At 32.9% G+C, this 14252-nt stretch overlaps 2 protein-coding genes across 4 annotated transcripts; both read left to right on the top strand.

Moving 5' to 3' along the window:
- The first annotated feature begins 1728 nt into the window (after positions 1–1728).
- On the top strand, positions 1729–3445 carry LOC139853660 (uncharacterized). Its single transcript, XM_071843036.1, has 3 exons — positions 1729–1767; positions 2059–3034; positions 3096–3445. The coding sequence occupies exons 1-3, from the start codon at positions 1729–1731 to the stop codon at positions 3443–3445; spliced, it is 1365 nt and encodes a 454-aa protein (XP_071699137.1).
- A 6800-nt stretch (positions 3446–10245) lies between these two features.
- On the top strand, positions 10246–13920 carry LOC139855105 (actin-related protein 2/3 complex subunit 2B-like). 3 transcript variants are annotated; one of them, XM_071844354.1, is made up of 8 exons: positions 10246–10439; positions 10629–10740; positions 11056–11235; positions 11510–11620; positions 12392–12441; positions 12673–12839; positions 13515–13560; positions 13633–13920. In XM_071844354.1, exons 5-8 carry the CDS (start codon positions 12411–12413, stop codon positions 13689–13691), a joined length of 303 nt encoding a protein of 100 aa, XP_071700455.1. In that variant the 5' UTR covers positions 10246–10439; positions 10629–10740; positions 11056–11235; positions 11510–11620; positions 12392–12410; the 3' UTR covers positions 13692–13920. The 3 variants fall into 3 exon arrangements, with proteins under 3 accessions (XP_071700455.1, XP_071700456.1, XP_071700454.1); XM_071844355.1 differs by having other exon boundaries at positions 12227–12441; positions 13515–13555; XM_071844353.1 differs by having other exon boundaries at positions 12227–12441.
- Positions 13921–14252: the final 332 nt, after the last annotated feature.

The raw sequence follows: 14252 nt of genomic DNA, 5'->3' as shown, positions 1-14252 counted from the left end.
ACATAAGATGAGTGTGTATTGAAGTCAGAGTAAAGATGTTTATTACCTGTCATATGATCTGAGGCACCAGAATCAATGACCCATTTGGAGGCTGAAGATAAGAGACATGTGTCATTACCTATTTCAGCAAAAGCAACAGTTGAAGTAGTAGGTTTCACAGATTCTTTCAATCGTGTATATTCAGCATGCTCGTTGGCAGAGATAGTGACTGTGGGGGAAGATGCAGCATGTGCTGAGAGATTATTCCTCATATTTAGAGTTTGCAATTTCTTGCAATATCGTTTAGTATGTCCAAGTTCATATATATATATATATATATATATATATATATATATATATATATATATATATATATATATATATATATATATATATATATATATATATATATAAACACTCCACACCAGAATTAGTGGGTTCTTCCGTTATTCTATCAGTATGGCCTCCTCTTGAACTTCCTCGATAGCCTCCACGAGACCTCCATCCTCCTCTAAATCCTCCACGACTGATAAGAGTAGTGTTGTGCTCAGAAACTTGAGGTGTTTTAACATCCTCATGACGGAGGACACGAGCAAATGTTTCTTGAAGAGAAGGAATTGTAGACTCGTTTAGAAACTGGGACTTAATATCATCATGTTCTGGTCGTAAACCAGTTAGAAAGCTCATGACCGCTATTTGCTCACGTTGTGTCTGCATAGTCTTAATATCAGCACTCAAAGGAATCACAGAATTAAACTCCTCATATATCTTCTTAAATTCCATAACATAAGCCATTAGAGATCGATCGTGTTGTTCACCCCGATGAAAAGATTTGCACACATTAAATATTCTAGAGATATTACTCTTTCCAGAATATAGAAAATCGAGATACTCCATAAGCTCTTTTACATACTCACAATGATTTACCAAAGAAGTAACCGAAGATTCAATGAAATTCATAATTTGAAGAAAGAGTCTTGCATCATTTTGTGGCCACAGACCCCGTGTATCATCTTTAGGAGGTTCGGAAGTAAGATGAGAATCTTTTCCCATGCTCCTAAGATATACACGGATTGTCTTACTCCATTCAAAGAAGTTAGACCCATTAAGTTTATTGTCGGTCAAACGGGCTGCAACAGGAATAGTCTCGCTTAAATTACCATCTATTTTCTTTTCATCGCTCATTTTTTTCCTTTTTTTTCTTCCTTTTTTTTCTTTCTTTTTTTCTTTCTTTTTTTCTTCTTTCTTTTTTTTAACTCTGAAATTAAATTAAATTAAAATACAGTTTAAAATAAATATTAAATAATATGGGTAAGTATGCTTTAAGCTTTGCTAGTGGATATAATAGAAAATATAAATAAATACCTAAGTCCACTTGCTAAGTGGATATGATAGAAGATAGAGAAGCAGAGTACCTACCAGACAGATTGAGTTACCAAAAGAAAAAAACACAGTCGACCCTTTTTTTTCTTTCAGCGAGCAATCGGAAATATATTCTTGAAAGATGATCGGAATTAAGAGACAGACACTCGGACAAAAAAATCGACGGTGAACAGTGAAACACGCGCTCTCACGCGCCAGTGAACGGTCGGGGTGCGGGAGATGGGTGGCGCGTGGGGGTTCTGTGATGGCTGGAATTCAAATTAAATTTCAGGGTTTGCTATTCGAAGACTTCTGAATCGATTGGCGGGGGTGGTGAGATCAGAAAATGACATCAAAGTGGCCAATTTTTATTGACAGTGACGATCAATGGTGATGACAGTGGTGACTAGACTCAAACGACAACAGGTACGCTCTGATACCATGTAATTTAACATCTAAAAACTCTAAAAACTCTGTAATCTCATCTCTCTTGATTAATTCATATTTACAACATACAACGAGGATATATATAGACCCGAGATACAAGACCTGACTACCCAATAAATGCACCAACCCAACTAACTACATTAATTGCTCCGTTTCAACCAACTACATTAATTGTACCGACTACCTACTAACATTAAATGTGTATACGTACGTCATATGTATTGTAACATCGAGAAAACTAAATTTTGTCAATGTTTACATGGTATTAAGGTTCCATCAGGATACTCTGCTAACATTAGGAAGTTGGTTTCGATGAAAGATTTGAAGTTACTTGGTATGAAGTCACATGATTGTCATGTACTAATGACCCAGATGATTCCTATCGCAATTCGTGGAATTCTACCCAACCGTATTCGACACACAATAACAAAACTATGCTTATTTTTCAACATGATTCATTCAAAGATGATTGATCCTGATGTGCTGGATGAATATCAAAGAGATATCATACTTACTCTTTGCGAACTCGAGATGTACTTTTCACCTTCTTTCTTTGATGTCATGGTTCATTTGGTATCTCGTATTGTAGGAGAAATAAAGGTATGTGGTCCAGATTTTTTACGGTATATGTATCCATTTGAAAGATATATGGGTATCTTGAAAGGTTACGTAAGGAACCTTAATCGACCAGAAGGCAGTATCATTGAAGGATATGCATCCGAAGAGGTGATCGAATTCTGCACAAACTATATGGATGGGTTTAAAAGTGTCGGGATTCCACAAAGTCGTCATGAAGGAAGACTATCAGGTCAAGGGACACTTGGGCGCAAGACGGGCTATTCAAATGTTGCCGATTATCAAGAGGCACATTTTAATGTCTTACAACACACTACATCTATTTATCCGTTCATACAAGAACACATGTCGTTGTTGAGACAACAAAACCGTAAAAAGAGTGCAAAGTGGTTGGCAAAACAACATAAAAAAACTTTTTCAGAATGGTTGAAAGACAAAGTTAGGAGGACACTTCCAAATATTGATAAAACGGTCGAAGCTTTGGGATTCGCCCCTAAACATGTGTTCCAATATCAAGGATACGACATAAATGTGTATACCTTTTACACTAAAGCTCAAGATAAGAAGAGTAAAACACAAAATAGCGGTGTCACGGTGATAGCCTCGTCGACGGAATTCACCATGGTCAATCGTGAAGAAAGATCAAGGATCGCTAAAAAATCTTATTACGGTGTCATTCAAGAAATATGGGAATTAGATTATGGTAATTCGTACACTATACCCTTGTTCAGTGTGTAAGTGGGTTGATAATGATCGCGGTGTTCAAGTTGATGAGGATGGTTTTACAACTGTTAATCTTTCCACCAATGGATATAAAGAAGAACCATTCATTCTAGCAAAACTAGTTACTCAAGTATTCTTTATCGAAGACCCAAAGGATTCTAGATGGCATGTGGTTCAGTATGGAAAACGACGGATTGTTGGTGTCGAGAACGTTGTTGATGAGGATGAGTACGACCAATTTGACGAGTTACCGCAATTTTCAGTCAGTGTTCAACCTTTGAATGAAGTTGCTGTTGGAAATAATACAATCTACGTTAGAGAAGACCATGAGGAAGGAGACGAGGTTGCAGACACATAAAAATTGTTAAAACATATGATTGATTACCTTTTTTTTGTACAAACATGAGTATATTTTTTAATGACTTATGCAACATGTCTTTTATGTCTTTTGTTAATTTTTTTGTTATTTTTTTTTACCATGAAAAATTTACTTTATGTTATTACCTTTTAAATTAATAATAACAATCTATACAATACAAATATAAATACAAATAATTCTAAAAAAACATATATGCACAGTTTTCAATTTTAATACCGGGAACAAACCGTGATCACAAAACCATCCAACTTCTTCGTATACCCTAAACCATCCCACTTCATTATCAAACCACCAGAAACACCCTCCTCCATCATCATAGAACGGCGATTAAAGGAACTCGAAAGAAATCGAGTTCGTCCTCACGGCTGAAGGATCGTCGAAAATACAGGTACAGATAATTTTTTTAGTTATCTAATTGTTCTTTACTCGAATATTCTTGTTATAGACGTAATGACCATAAAATCAGACTATTATACTTGAATCGAGTTGTGTGATTAGGAAACAATAATCTAAAATTAGGTTATATACATGCACATTTTGTCTTAGATTATTCAGAAAATGGACACATTAGGGTTTAAAAGTGGTTAATAGATGCTGCAGAAAGAGTCTAATATATTTTGTGTTAAAGACGAAATGCCCTAAATATCATACTATTATACCTAAATCTAGTTGTGTTAATTTGACCATAATTATTATTGTTACCTACATAACTGATATGTACATATATGTTGATTTTACAGAAGCAGAAATAATCTCTGACGTTGTCATTTATGGCTACCTACAATCGTCCACCATCGTTCATCCACATAATACGATTAGCAGATAAGCTTGAACTGGTATTGTTTCGTTGCTATTTTAACCTTAAAATTATATATTTTATAAAGCAAAACCATTGTAAGACATATCAGGTTATTATAAAGCAAATACAGTGAAGGAGGTTTTAAGTGATGCGGTTGGAAGTTTTGTACAATGGCCTCTCATGAAAATGACTCGCATAACCAAGGTACATGTACTGTAATGCTTACTTACCCGTTTCTTGTTTTAATCTAAGTATTATAAATTATATCTTCATTCAGGAAATGGAGGCATATGCAAATGATATCAGTGCCCAAAAAAAAACAGTACACATTTCAAGGGTGACACCACAAAGACTAATGGAATTGCAATAAAAACAGGTTATTAATGTTTATATTCTGAATAATTTTTTATCATGTAATACTCTCTGTATAGTTGAATACTCTGTAAATATTTGGATACTATGAAAACTTGTATAATTCTTACTATATATATATTTTTATATCATGTTTGTTACTTGATAGGTGAAGACATATATCGTTTTGTTCCACCCCACGACTTCAGAACCTACACCGTGTGCTAGGGGGCATATGCATCCAACCGATGAGAATACCTTGATACATGGAAAGCATGTGCTTCTGTGCTACATGAAGGTGTCTATAAACTATGTTTTTCCTCGATTTGAATCTACATTGCTTCCAATACCAGATAAAAATCTTGAGTTTAATACACTAAAAGAGGCTATTGGGGCTATGATACAATGGCCTCTCTTGAAACTTCATCCTTCAGATAAAAACAAGGTACATGTATAATTGTTTACATAATTTCTTGTATTGGTCAACTGCATTTAAGTGTTATATTTAATTTTGCCTCGATTGTTATTAGGAGAGTGCAATGAAATCAAAGAGGGTTGGATTACAAAATAGAATAGATAAAAGCAATGTGTCTATTGGTACTGGTAGTAAGCAGGTATATATATATATATATATATATATATATATATATATATATATATATATATATATATATATATATATGCTCATCAAATTTAAGTTACATCATCATACGTATATACGTATATAATTTAAGTTATCTGATATGGTGTTGCAGGTGCATCCACATAACAAAGGAGATTCAGGAATGCAACAAAAAAAAAAGAGAACAATTGTATAGTAAGCTGCTTTCAATGGAACATCTCCTACCCAATAGATCATGTGTACAAGCTGCGTATACTAGATGGATGAGTCGAGAAGATCCTACCGCCGGTTTCACTCTTAATGCAACTCCGGGAGTTTTTGGCGTACCCGATGAGTGCGTAAGTACGATTGCTGCTGATGACATCATCACACTTTGGACAAGGGGTTGCCTGGACTGCATCATCATTTATTCCTTCATGCTGTAAGTGCATTTATCAATTCATATGCACGTTTGACTATAGTTTTCAGGTTTTGAGCTGATATATTATTTTTTTAATTTTTTCCCGCATATTAGGGGTCTACACAATTTTATGAAAGTAGCTTTTACCGAACCATATGGGTTAATGAACCCTTATTATATATGTGGATCATTGATCACCTCAGACAAAAATTTTGTAATAAAGTACTTGAGGACCGCCTTCAACTCTACTCAACAGTCTTTCTTCGCACCATATAATCAGAAGTACGTAATCATTCCTTATATATTATTGCTTACAAAAATTTTATCATCTAACGAGTGTATTTTAATTTGCCAGTGGCCATTGGGTGTTGGTTTTTATATCTCACACTGAGTACAAAGGAATCATACTTGATTCAGTAAATAGGAATCAAAAGAAGACGAAAGATGATTACCTGATCACAGGCTGCATAACGCAGTAAGAATTATTTCTAAATTAATAATAGTTGTTAATTTAAATCTTGATTACATTTACATTATGTCACATTAGACAATATCATTTGATCTTTTATTTGTCTAATTTTGAATAGGGCTTGGGGTCCTTTGCAATGGAATGTAGTTAAGGTTAGTCATCCTAGCTGTCTACAAACAGTCCTCCAAGTTGTTCATCCATGTTTTCATGTTCATGTTAATGTTACGTGTTACATGTTAAATTAATACATGTGTATAAACGTGTGGTTATACAGTGCAATCAACAACCCGGCAGTTGGGAGTGTGGATATTATGTGCTCACTTGGATGCATTCGATCTTACATAGTCGTATAAAAAAGGAAGTTATTAATATTGACGAAGTAAGTATTTTAAGTTATGAATGATTAAATTTTATCTTTAGGTATATGTTACAAAAAGCTTATATTTTATATGTATATTTATATACATATTTAAAATTTACAGCTTTCATGGGATGAACGTTGTTTATCTACAATCGATCTCGACAATATTATGGAAAAAATGGCATTTGTGGGCTCCTTTTTGAAGTCTGGTATGTGTAACCTTTATGTGATTTGATATTGCATGTCAACGGTCTTGGAGATTTGGTATTATTGTTAAAGTCCATATATTCATGCATGTTCAAAATACTTCTCTTTCAAAACAGGTAAAGCAAATCAATGGATTTTCTGAAGAGCAGGTGGATTTTTTGAGCTGCAGGATGCTTTGTTTTGAAATGGAGTAGTAGGCAGCTTTTTTCATTTGTAATAACTAGATGATTTAGATTTATGTTTTTTTTCATTTGTAAATGTTATGAAGATAATTTATATGTATATTTGGGTTTTCTTTATTAATAAAATTAATTATTGTTTTATTCTTGTTGATCTATTACATTTACCAGTATTTACCAGTTCTGCAATTCAACACGTCTACTAGCACAACCAATTCAACACGTCTAATTGCTTTTTAAATTTCTGTTATAATACAACACGTCTATTTGCAGAAGTCTGTTATATTATATTTGGTGGCAATTTGAAATATTTAATTTTTAAATTTTTAAAAATTTAAAATTTTGAATATTTTAAAATTTTTGGCGGTTTTAAAAAAATATCCCGGAACACGTCTAATTGCAAATAGATGAACACGTCTAATTGTAACTACAAGAACACATCTAATTGCAACTAGATGAACACGTCTTATTGAATCTAGATGACCACGTCTGATAGTGACTAACGGAATATACAGGGACACGTCTAATAGTAACTAACGGAACACGTTTAGTTGCAACTAACGGAACACGTCTAAATGAAACTAACGGAACACGTCCAATTGAAGATAACGGAACACGTCTAAAAGACACAAACGGAACAGCATAATCTAACGATTTGACAACACGTCTAATTACTAGTTTTTAGAGCGGTTCCTTGAACCGCACTATATGAGTACACTCATTTGGAGCCCTCACATGTAGACGTGTTACGGAACACGTCTAAAAGCCTTTTCCCACACGTCTAAAAGAGCCGGAATGTAGTAGTGGTACTCGATACCATAATTACAAAGCACACAACCAATGTCCTCTATTCTCATACCTCGATGAGAAAGGTTAAACCTGGATGAAAGTCTATCCAATGCCAATCTCCAAATGAATATATTAGTCTTTCGAGGAAGTAATTTATTACATCTAGTAGAATGGTCGACCAAAGGTAAAATTATAGAGTCAATGTGTCTCCTCGTGTAACTGACTAAATATCAGTCACCATTAGATAATAACTACTATCAAGAGTTGTTTGTATCATTAAACACAACTTGATCGCTCAACGATCAAGCAATCTAGCATACATAGTTTTCGAGCACCTATATGCGTTCTTCTCCACGACTTGTTCATCTCGATTCTTTGTTTTTCATGATGTTTTGGATCAAGTTGTTTCACAAAAAATGATAATCGAAGCATTAGTAATATGTTCCAAGTCTCAAATTGAAGTAATTCGTGATTTTAGATTTTGTGTTCCTTGAATATTACCTCAATTTTAAAAAATTTGAACACGCAATCTTTTTTGTGAGCAAAAATTAAATTGCAGTCCTTTTCGGACTTGTCCTAATTGGGAGTTACCTTAATTGTCAAATTATGTAACTTAAATTACCTTTTCGGACCATTTCCCCTTTCTATTTTATCGGGAAAATCAAAATTGCTAGTCGACTACCACCACATAGTTAATGAACCACCTCATGGTTAATGACATATCGTATTTGAGTTAAGTTGTAGTATATATATTTCTTGACTAAACAGATCATTTATATGATTTTCTTTGTTCACTCTACTTAGGAACCGGAGTGCCGAATTATCTTGTCACCGTTGCTAACTCTTTCCTTAATTAACCTAATATTTATATTGTATACATATCATCCGCATACTTAAATTGTATAATACAGTGAAACCTCTATAAATTAATAATGTTGAGACCAGAATATTTTATTAATTAATCTAGATATTATTATATCGATAAATTAATAAATTATCAATTTAAAAAATTGGCTTATATTTGTGAGCAAGTCTCAAATTAATGCATTATCATTCTAAATTATCATGTCCGTCCACTTTACCTATTTGAATAAAACATAAACAAGGACTTTTAAAATTCTCATGTATGTACATTCACATATTAATGAACTTGTCAAGTTCAATGTATATTGAGATTTCAAAAAAAAAAAAATAGTAATTATTAATTTATAGTTTCGTTGGGACCGATATATTTATATTGAGATTTCAAAAAAAATTATTATCTTATTATTTTATCGATTGGGGTTCAAATTTGTACTGGTCCCAAGTTGGGACCGGACAAATTATTAATTTTATCGAGGTTATTAATTTATCGAGTATTAAATTACAGAGGTTTTACTGTAGTTCGAATTGGTTGCCTACACAAAGCAATGTATAGATCAAGATCTCCCCATAAGAAATATAATATAAATAAATAAATAAAAAACATAAAAACAACAACTACACAACAACATACAATGTTTTAGTTACATGTCATATATTAATTAATCTTGCTATTATATATCAACTAATCATTTTCGTGGACGTTTATTTTCAGAGCTCGAGACGCCGCTTGTTACTTTGGCAACATCAAGTGCGGTGGCATCAGACTTTTTGTGCGCGTATAAGGTAAAGTAAGCAAGGGTGGCAACAACAATCGCGCCACCAAACATCATCCCAATGGGTGTTCGTGGTGTGCCTTTTGTCGTTTGGTGTAAAACTTGGCCTTTGTCATTGAATCCGCAGGTGAAACCTGCGGTTTATCAAGTTGCTTGACTGTTTTCATTATCTTTCCTTGTTTCACCTTGTTTTGTTTCCTTGTTTTTTGATTATTTTTTGGTGCGATTATGAATTTGGATTGTTATGAAATTCAATGTATGGTGAGGAGAAGTTGGTGGATGGTATGTAAAATGGTAGACTACTAATGATTTACCAAAATTTGGATGATTTATGAGTATTAGAGTTGTAATTTATTAAGGGTGATCAGACAAAATTATAATAAAATAAAAAAAAAAAATTTTGAAATAAGGGGATTTTGCCCCGGAAAAATCCAACAAAATAATTAAAAAAAAAGTACAACTACAACGGGTATGCTCGAGGAGGGTTTTGAGTGAACCCCAAAACACTTACATGATTACAAATAAGTGACAAATGAGATGGCCTAAAGAAACTAGCCGGGATTATTAATGTACATCTCAATTCCTAGCAACATAGTAAGTCCTACAATAAACAAGATAAAAATACCAGAGGGTGTATATTAGAAAATTGGACTCTATACCATTTCTATGATTCATGAAATCTTCCATATGGTTGATGCAAGGGCAGTTTTGATCACAAATTAAAGAAAAATGTCTCATACCATTACCCCGCTTCAAACAAATAGTCCATTCCACCTTGGCCCACGTATCTTTTCTTTTATCTCTATAAATCTCATACATAAATCTGCCACGTGTTGCACCATTATTCAACCTCACAAAATAACTTTTAGTCAGAATTTTGAATTAAAAAATTCATAAAATTCATACATCTGACGCGTGTACCAAAATTCTTCTATTTCCTGCTAATTAACAAAAACCGCCTCATTTAATCTCACTTCCAAAACTTCTGGCGATTTCTCATCTTCTTCATCGTTCATCTACACTATTGGTTGTCGATGATTTCTTCCTTCCTACTCCATCGCCATTTAGGGTTTTTCTACCAGCGATGCGGAATTAGGGCGAGCAAAATCAATGTTAATATCTAACCAAAACGCCAAATCACAAATCGATGTTGCCGCAGGTTTGTTTATATCGAATTACATCAACGATTTTGACTCTATTGTTTGTTGTCTACAATTAGGTATTTGATTCTGGAAGTTTTTGTATCGAAAAATTAAATCGCCGTTCGTCAACCCTAATTACGCAATGATGTTAATTGCGATTGATTTGGGGTTTTTTCAGCTAATAGATCTTAGTTTTCTAATTTCAGGTATCTTTGTTGACAATTTTTCCAATAATTAATATTCAATGTTTGCACCACCGGCTATGGCAGGACCTGATTATGATTACTCAGGGTTAGCTCCTATTGATTGGCGATAGCGGTTAGTTCCTAAATTTTCAATTTTGTTACTTTTTAATTTAATTTAATTTTATTTAATTTCATGATCAGGTTATTTTAGTTCTGTGTATATATTTATTTATTAAAAAAATCACGCTGTATTACAGTTGTTTTTATTGGAATATGAAAACTGACTATGTATGTTTCTGATGTGTGGGATCTTTTTGTGATTGTAAAGAAAATTTTCAACTGCATCTTCATATTTGCATCAGCCCAAAAGTATGTTTTGGTGTTTCTTTTTGTTTTCAATTTTGCATTCATATTGACATAATTCGTTTTAACATCTGTATATGATCAGGTATACTACCAATTAGACGGATTTGAGATATACAATATTAAAGCCGTAGGTTGCAACTGTCTTATTCATGATCTTCATCAAGACGATACGATGTCGAGGAGTTGCATTCAACGTTACCGAAATTGATCATATAAGATGACTAGAATGTTGACGAGTTGCAATCAACCGTTACTGAAATTGGTAAAAAAAATTTTATTGAAATTTGGTTCATTTTATTGGTTGCAAATGTTTTCAGAGGTGCAAATGCTAACTCTTTTACATTAAAAGTAAACTAATTTGGAATGCTGTGTTCAAATGGGTCAATTGTCACTGGAAAAAACTATGTACCACCTAAGGATTCTAAGTTGGATCCTTAGATGAACTCTTTATTTGAAAACATGTAACTAATGAACTATGTTTATTTTCATAAATTGGAAATCTTTATAATGTGCTGTTTCCACTTTGTTGTAAACAGAAATATCTACCCCTTGGAGTAGGTCTTTCAACCAACAAATAAATCAAACACAAGGTACACAAAATGAGCTCACAAGAGAAGAGTATCACCCCTCAACTGGATCCAATAAAAGTAAGCCTTACGATCCACATCGTAGTTGAGCCTTTCTCAAAATGTGATTAGAGTGACAAAATGGGCGGGTCTAGATCAAATAAAAGGTCAAGATAGGTTTTGCTAGGTAGTTGCAAGCCACAAACATTATACATTCATCTACGTACATAGCTCTTTACCCCTCTGATGTTAATCTTATTCTTCCTTTGATCATTGTCATTGAATCTACCATGGCCATTGGACGTACTGAATTTTGGGAAAGTTAGCAGCATGTATATTCATTCTCATGTTATATCCATTTTTCATAGTTTGCCTCTTTTAGATTTGCTATTATTTATTAAGCTTGAATGTTTATTTTTTGGTATGATTAGGATTCATTTTTTAAGTTTGACTCTTTGTTGTATTTGATAAATCTTGAAAAGTTTTAAGTATTTAGTTATTATAAGTAGTTGGATTTAAACGAGTTTTTGGAAGTTATGGGGACTAATATGGATTATGTGCTATATGAATGATACATATGTATATTCCGTCTGGTTAATTATGGATATATCTATTTTGAAATGTTTTCTGTAAAAAGTAGTTGCTTAAGAATCTTTTTTATTATGTTATTTTCTTATTTTGTTATAGGATCATGAGGTCGATAATCGAAAGTCAAAGTTCATTAAGTTCAAGGCGTTTTCGAAACCAAATCTCGAAAAAAATTTAAGAGTATGATATGTAGTGGAGGTAGAAAAAAGATGAGGTCATCCATGTTGAAATCGATTATTAATTGTTTGATTGTGTTGTTTTTAGGTGCATCTTGAACTTGATTATGCCTTGTGAAGTCTTTTTTATGCTGAAAGGTAATCTGAGACTATGCTTAGCTATTTACAATACTTAGCTATTTATATTATTGAAATTTATCAATTTGGTGTCATTATAATGTGGTTTATTTTACTAATTCTTATCGTTTTGAATACTACTTGCACATTATAATATAACAACCCCTACTATAAAAATCACAACTTTTATATGACAAGTTACGTTTTAGTAATATAATGCGTTCTCTATAAAGGCATGTTTTTATAATGTAGATGCAGAGAAGATAATTACAGAGATTTCATCGGTACAAGCTGCAATACTTAGCTCTAAGCTAAAAGAAATTTTAACGAGAGTTAGCACCCACGAGATAACTGAAGGGACATGCAAGCCAATCAAACTTGTCTATCATCCTAACGTGCTTTTTTATTTCGTTAAACATGTAAGCTTAAAACAATCACAAAAAAACTCATTGTAAGAATGTACAAAACTGTTAAGTAAGTTCTAAGGAATTTGATTCATATGTTTAACATCCAACATAATTGATTCCGTTGTTTCCGAACCAATTGAAAGAGGATTCATATGTAGTTATCGCGAAAGCTTTCTTTCAGGTTTCTGTACTTTCAGTTACTACGGGTTAAACGGGTCTTGGAATCCCACGGTCTAAACTGACTCAAGTCACACCCCTTCACATATACTCAGTTCCCCAGGTGAATATAGAGAACAATTACAATGCCAGTTACAGCTTGGTTCTGACATGTATGCTATCTTATTTACATTCTAACATTCAAATTGAACTTACAGCCCATATAACTTGGGTTATTATTTTATATAACTTGTGTTTATACCAAGTAGTCTGAATATCAACATCCAGCTTCTTGCATTCTAATTTATATTTACATACTATGATAGTTTCATATATGATTTGGTACAATGGTCTAATTTATACAAGTAACTCATTCTTTTATTAATATTTTATATCCATTAATCGTTGTGTTTTGTGCATAGCTTCGTTATTCTTGTATCTCTTCAGCCGCATATGTACAGTTCTAAATTGGTTAATTGCTCATTAAGCATTATGTTGTTATTTAATAATAGGAGATATGCTTTGTTTCAGGTTGTCGACAGTTTCGCAACACTCTTTTCTGTATCGCTAAAGTCAGGTTCAACACTCTTTCCTTGCTGTCGTTAATATTTTCTGTGTGTTTACAATATTAACGGGTCTGGTGCTCCAGCTGAAGAACCATTTGTGTCCAACTGTCCATTGCATGATCCGATCCACATTCGTGAATAGATGATGTCTCTAATCACTTTCGGTAGGAAGATATATACATGGAGGGTTGTTTATTTGTTCATTCTAATAGTCTTGAACTGTATAATTCTTTACGATGCACCTACATATATATGCCTATTTAATTCTCTTATCTTCTTCGTAATTTATTATTGGGAGGGGCAACTAAGTTTGGTTTATAGGCAATCGTTTTCCATTGGGCTTATATATACTATTATTCTATAGCACTTCTATCCAAAAGTTATTATCATTTAATTTAGTTTCTTTATTTTTTCAACACCCTTAACAACCATTACCTAAACTTTGTATCATTATATATTTATTGTTTTTATTGTTTGCTTGCATCTAAGATGTTTTATTTTGTAAATTTGTTATATATTGTTTGGTTGCATCTAGGTAATGGTTGTTAAGGGTGTTTTGTCTACAACAAAGTTTAAGTTATCAAACTATTGGTTATGTGTTTTGTGTAAAAAAAAATAAAAAATACTCAAGGAATTCACCCACAAAAGTACCTATGACACTAACAATCATTTGATGCCTGCAATGGTTCAACCATATGAACTA

The sequence above is a fragment of the Rutidosis leptorrhynchoides genome, chromosome 6 (assembly GCF_046630445.1).
Source record: "Rutidosis leptorrhynchoides isolate AG116_Rl617_1_P2 chromosome 6, CSIRO_AGI_Rlap_v1, whole genome shotgun sequence".
In the NCBI taxonomy this organism is placed as follows: Eukaryota; Viridiplantae; Streptophyta; class Magnoliopsida; order Asterales; family Asteraceae; genus Rutidosis; species Rutidosis leptorrhynchoides.
The sequence above is the reverse complement of the archived record's forward strand: the minus strand, read 5'-3'. Positions and strand labels throughout refer to the sequence as shown.

Excerpts from the sequence above, each read along its gene's own strand:
- LOC139853660 (XM_071843036.1), top strand. The coding sequence starts at position 1,729 with ATGGTGATGACAGTGGTGACTAGACTCAAACGACAACAG. Across the intron at positions 1,768-2,058 it reads CTAGACTCAAACGACAACAG|GTTCCATCAGGATACTCTGC; the intron begins GTACGCTCTGAT and ends CATGGTATTAAG. Across the intron at positions 3,035-3,095 it reads CGCTAAAAAATCTTATTACG|TGTGTAAGTGGGTTGATAAT; the intron begins GTGTCATTCAAG and ends ACCCTTGTTCAG.
- LOC139855105 (XM_071844354.1), top strand. The coding sequence starts at position 12,411 with ATGCCTTGTGAAGTCTTTTTTATGCTGAAAG. Across the intron at positions 12,442-12,672 it reads AGTCTTTTTTATGCTGAAAG|ATGCAGAGAAGATAATTACA; the intron begins GTAATCTGAGAC and ends TTTATAATGTAG. Across the intron at positions 12,840-13,514 it reads TTTTTTATTTCGTTAAACAT|GTTGTCGACAGTTTCGCAAC; the intron begins GTAAGCTTAAAA and ends GCTTTGTTTCAG.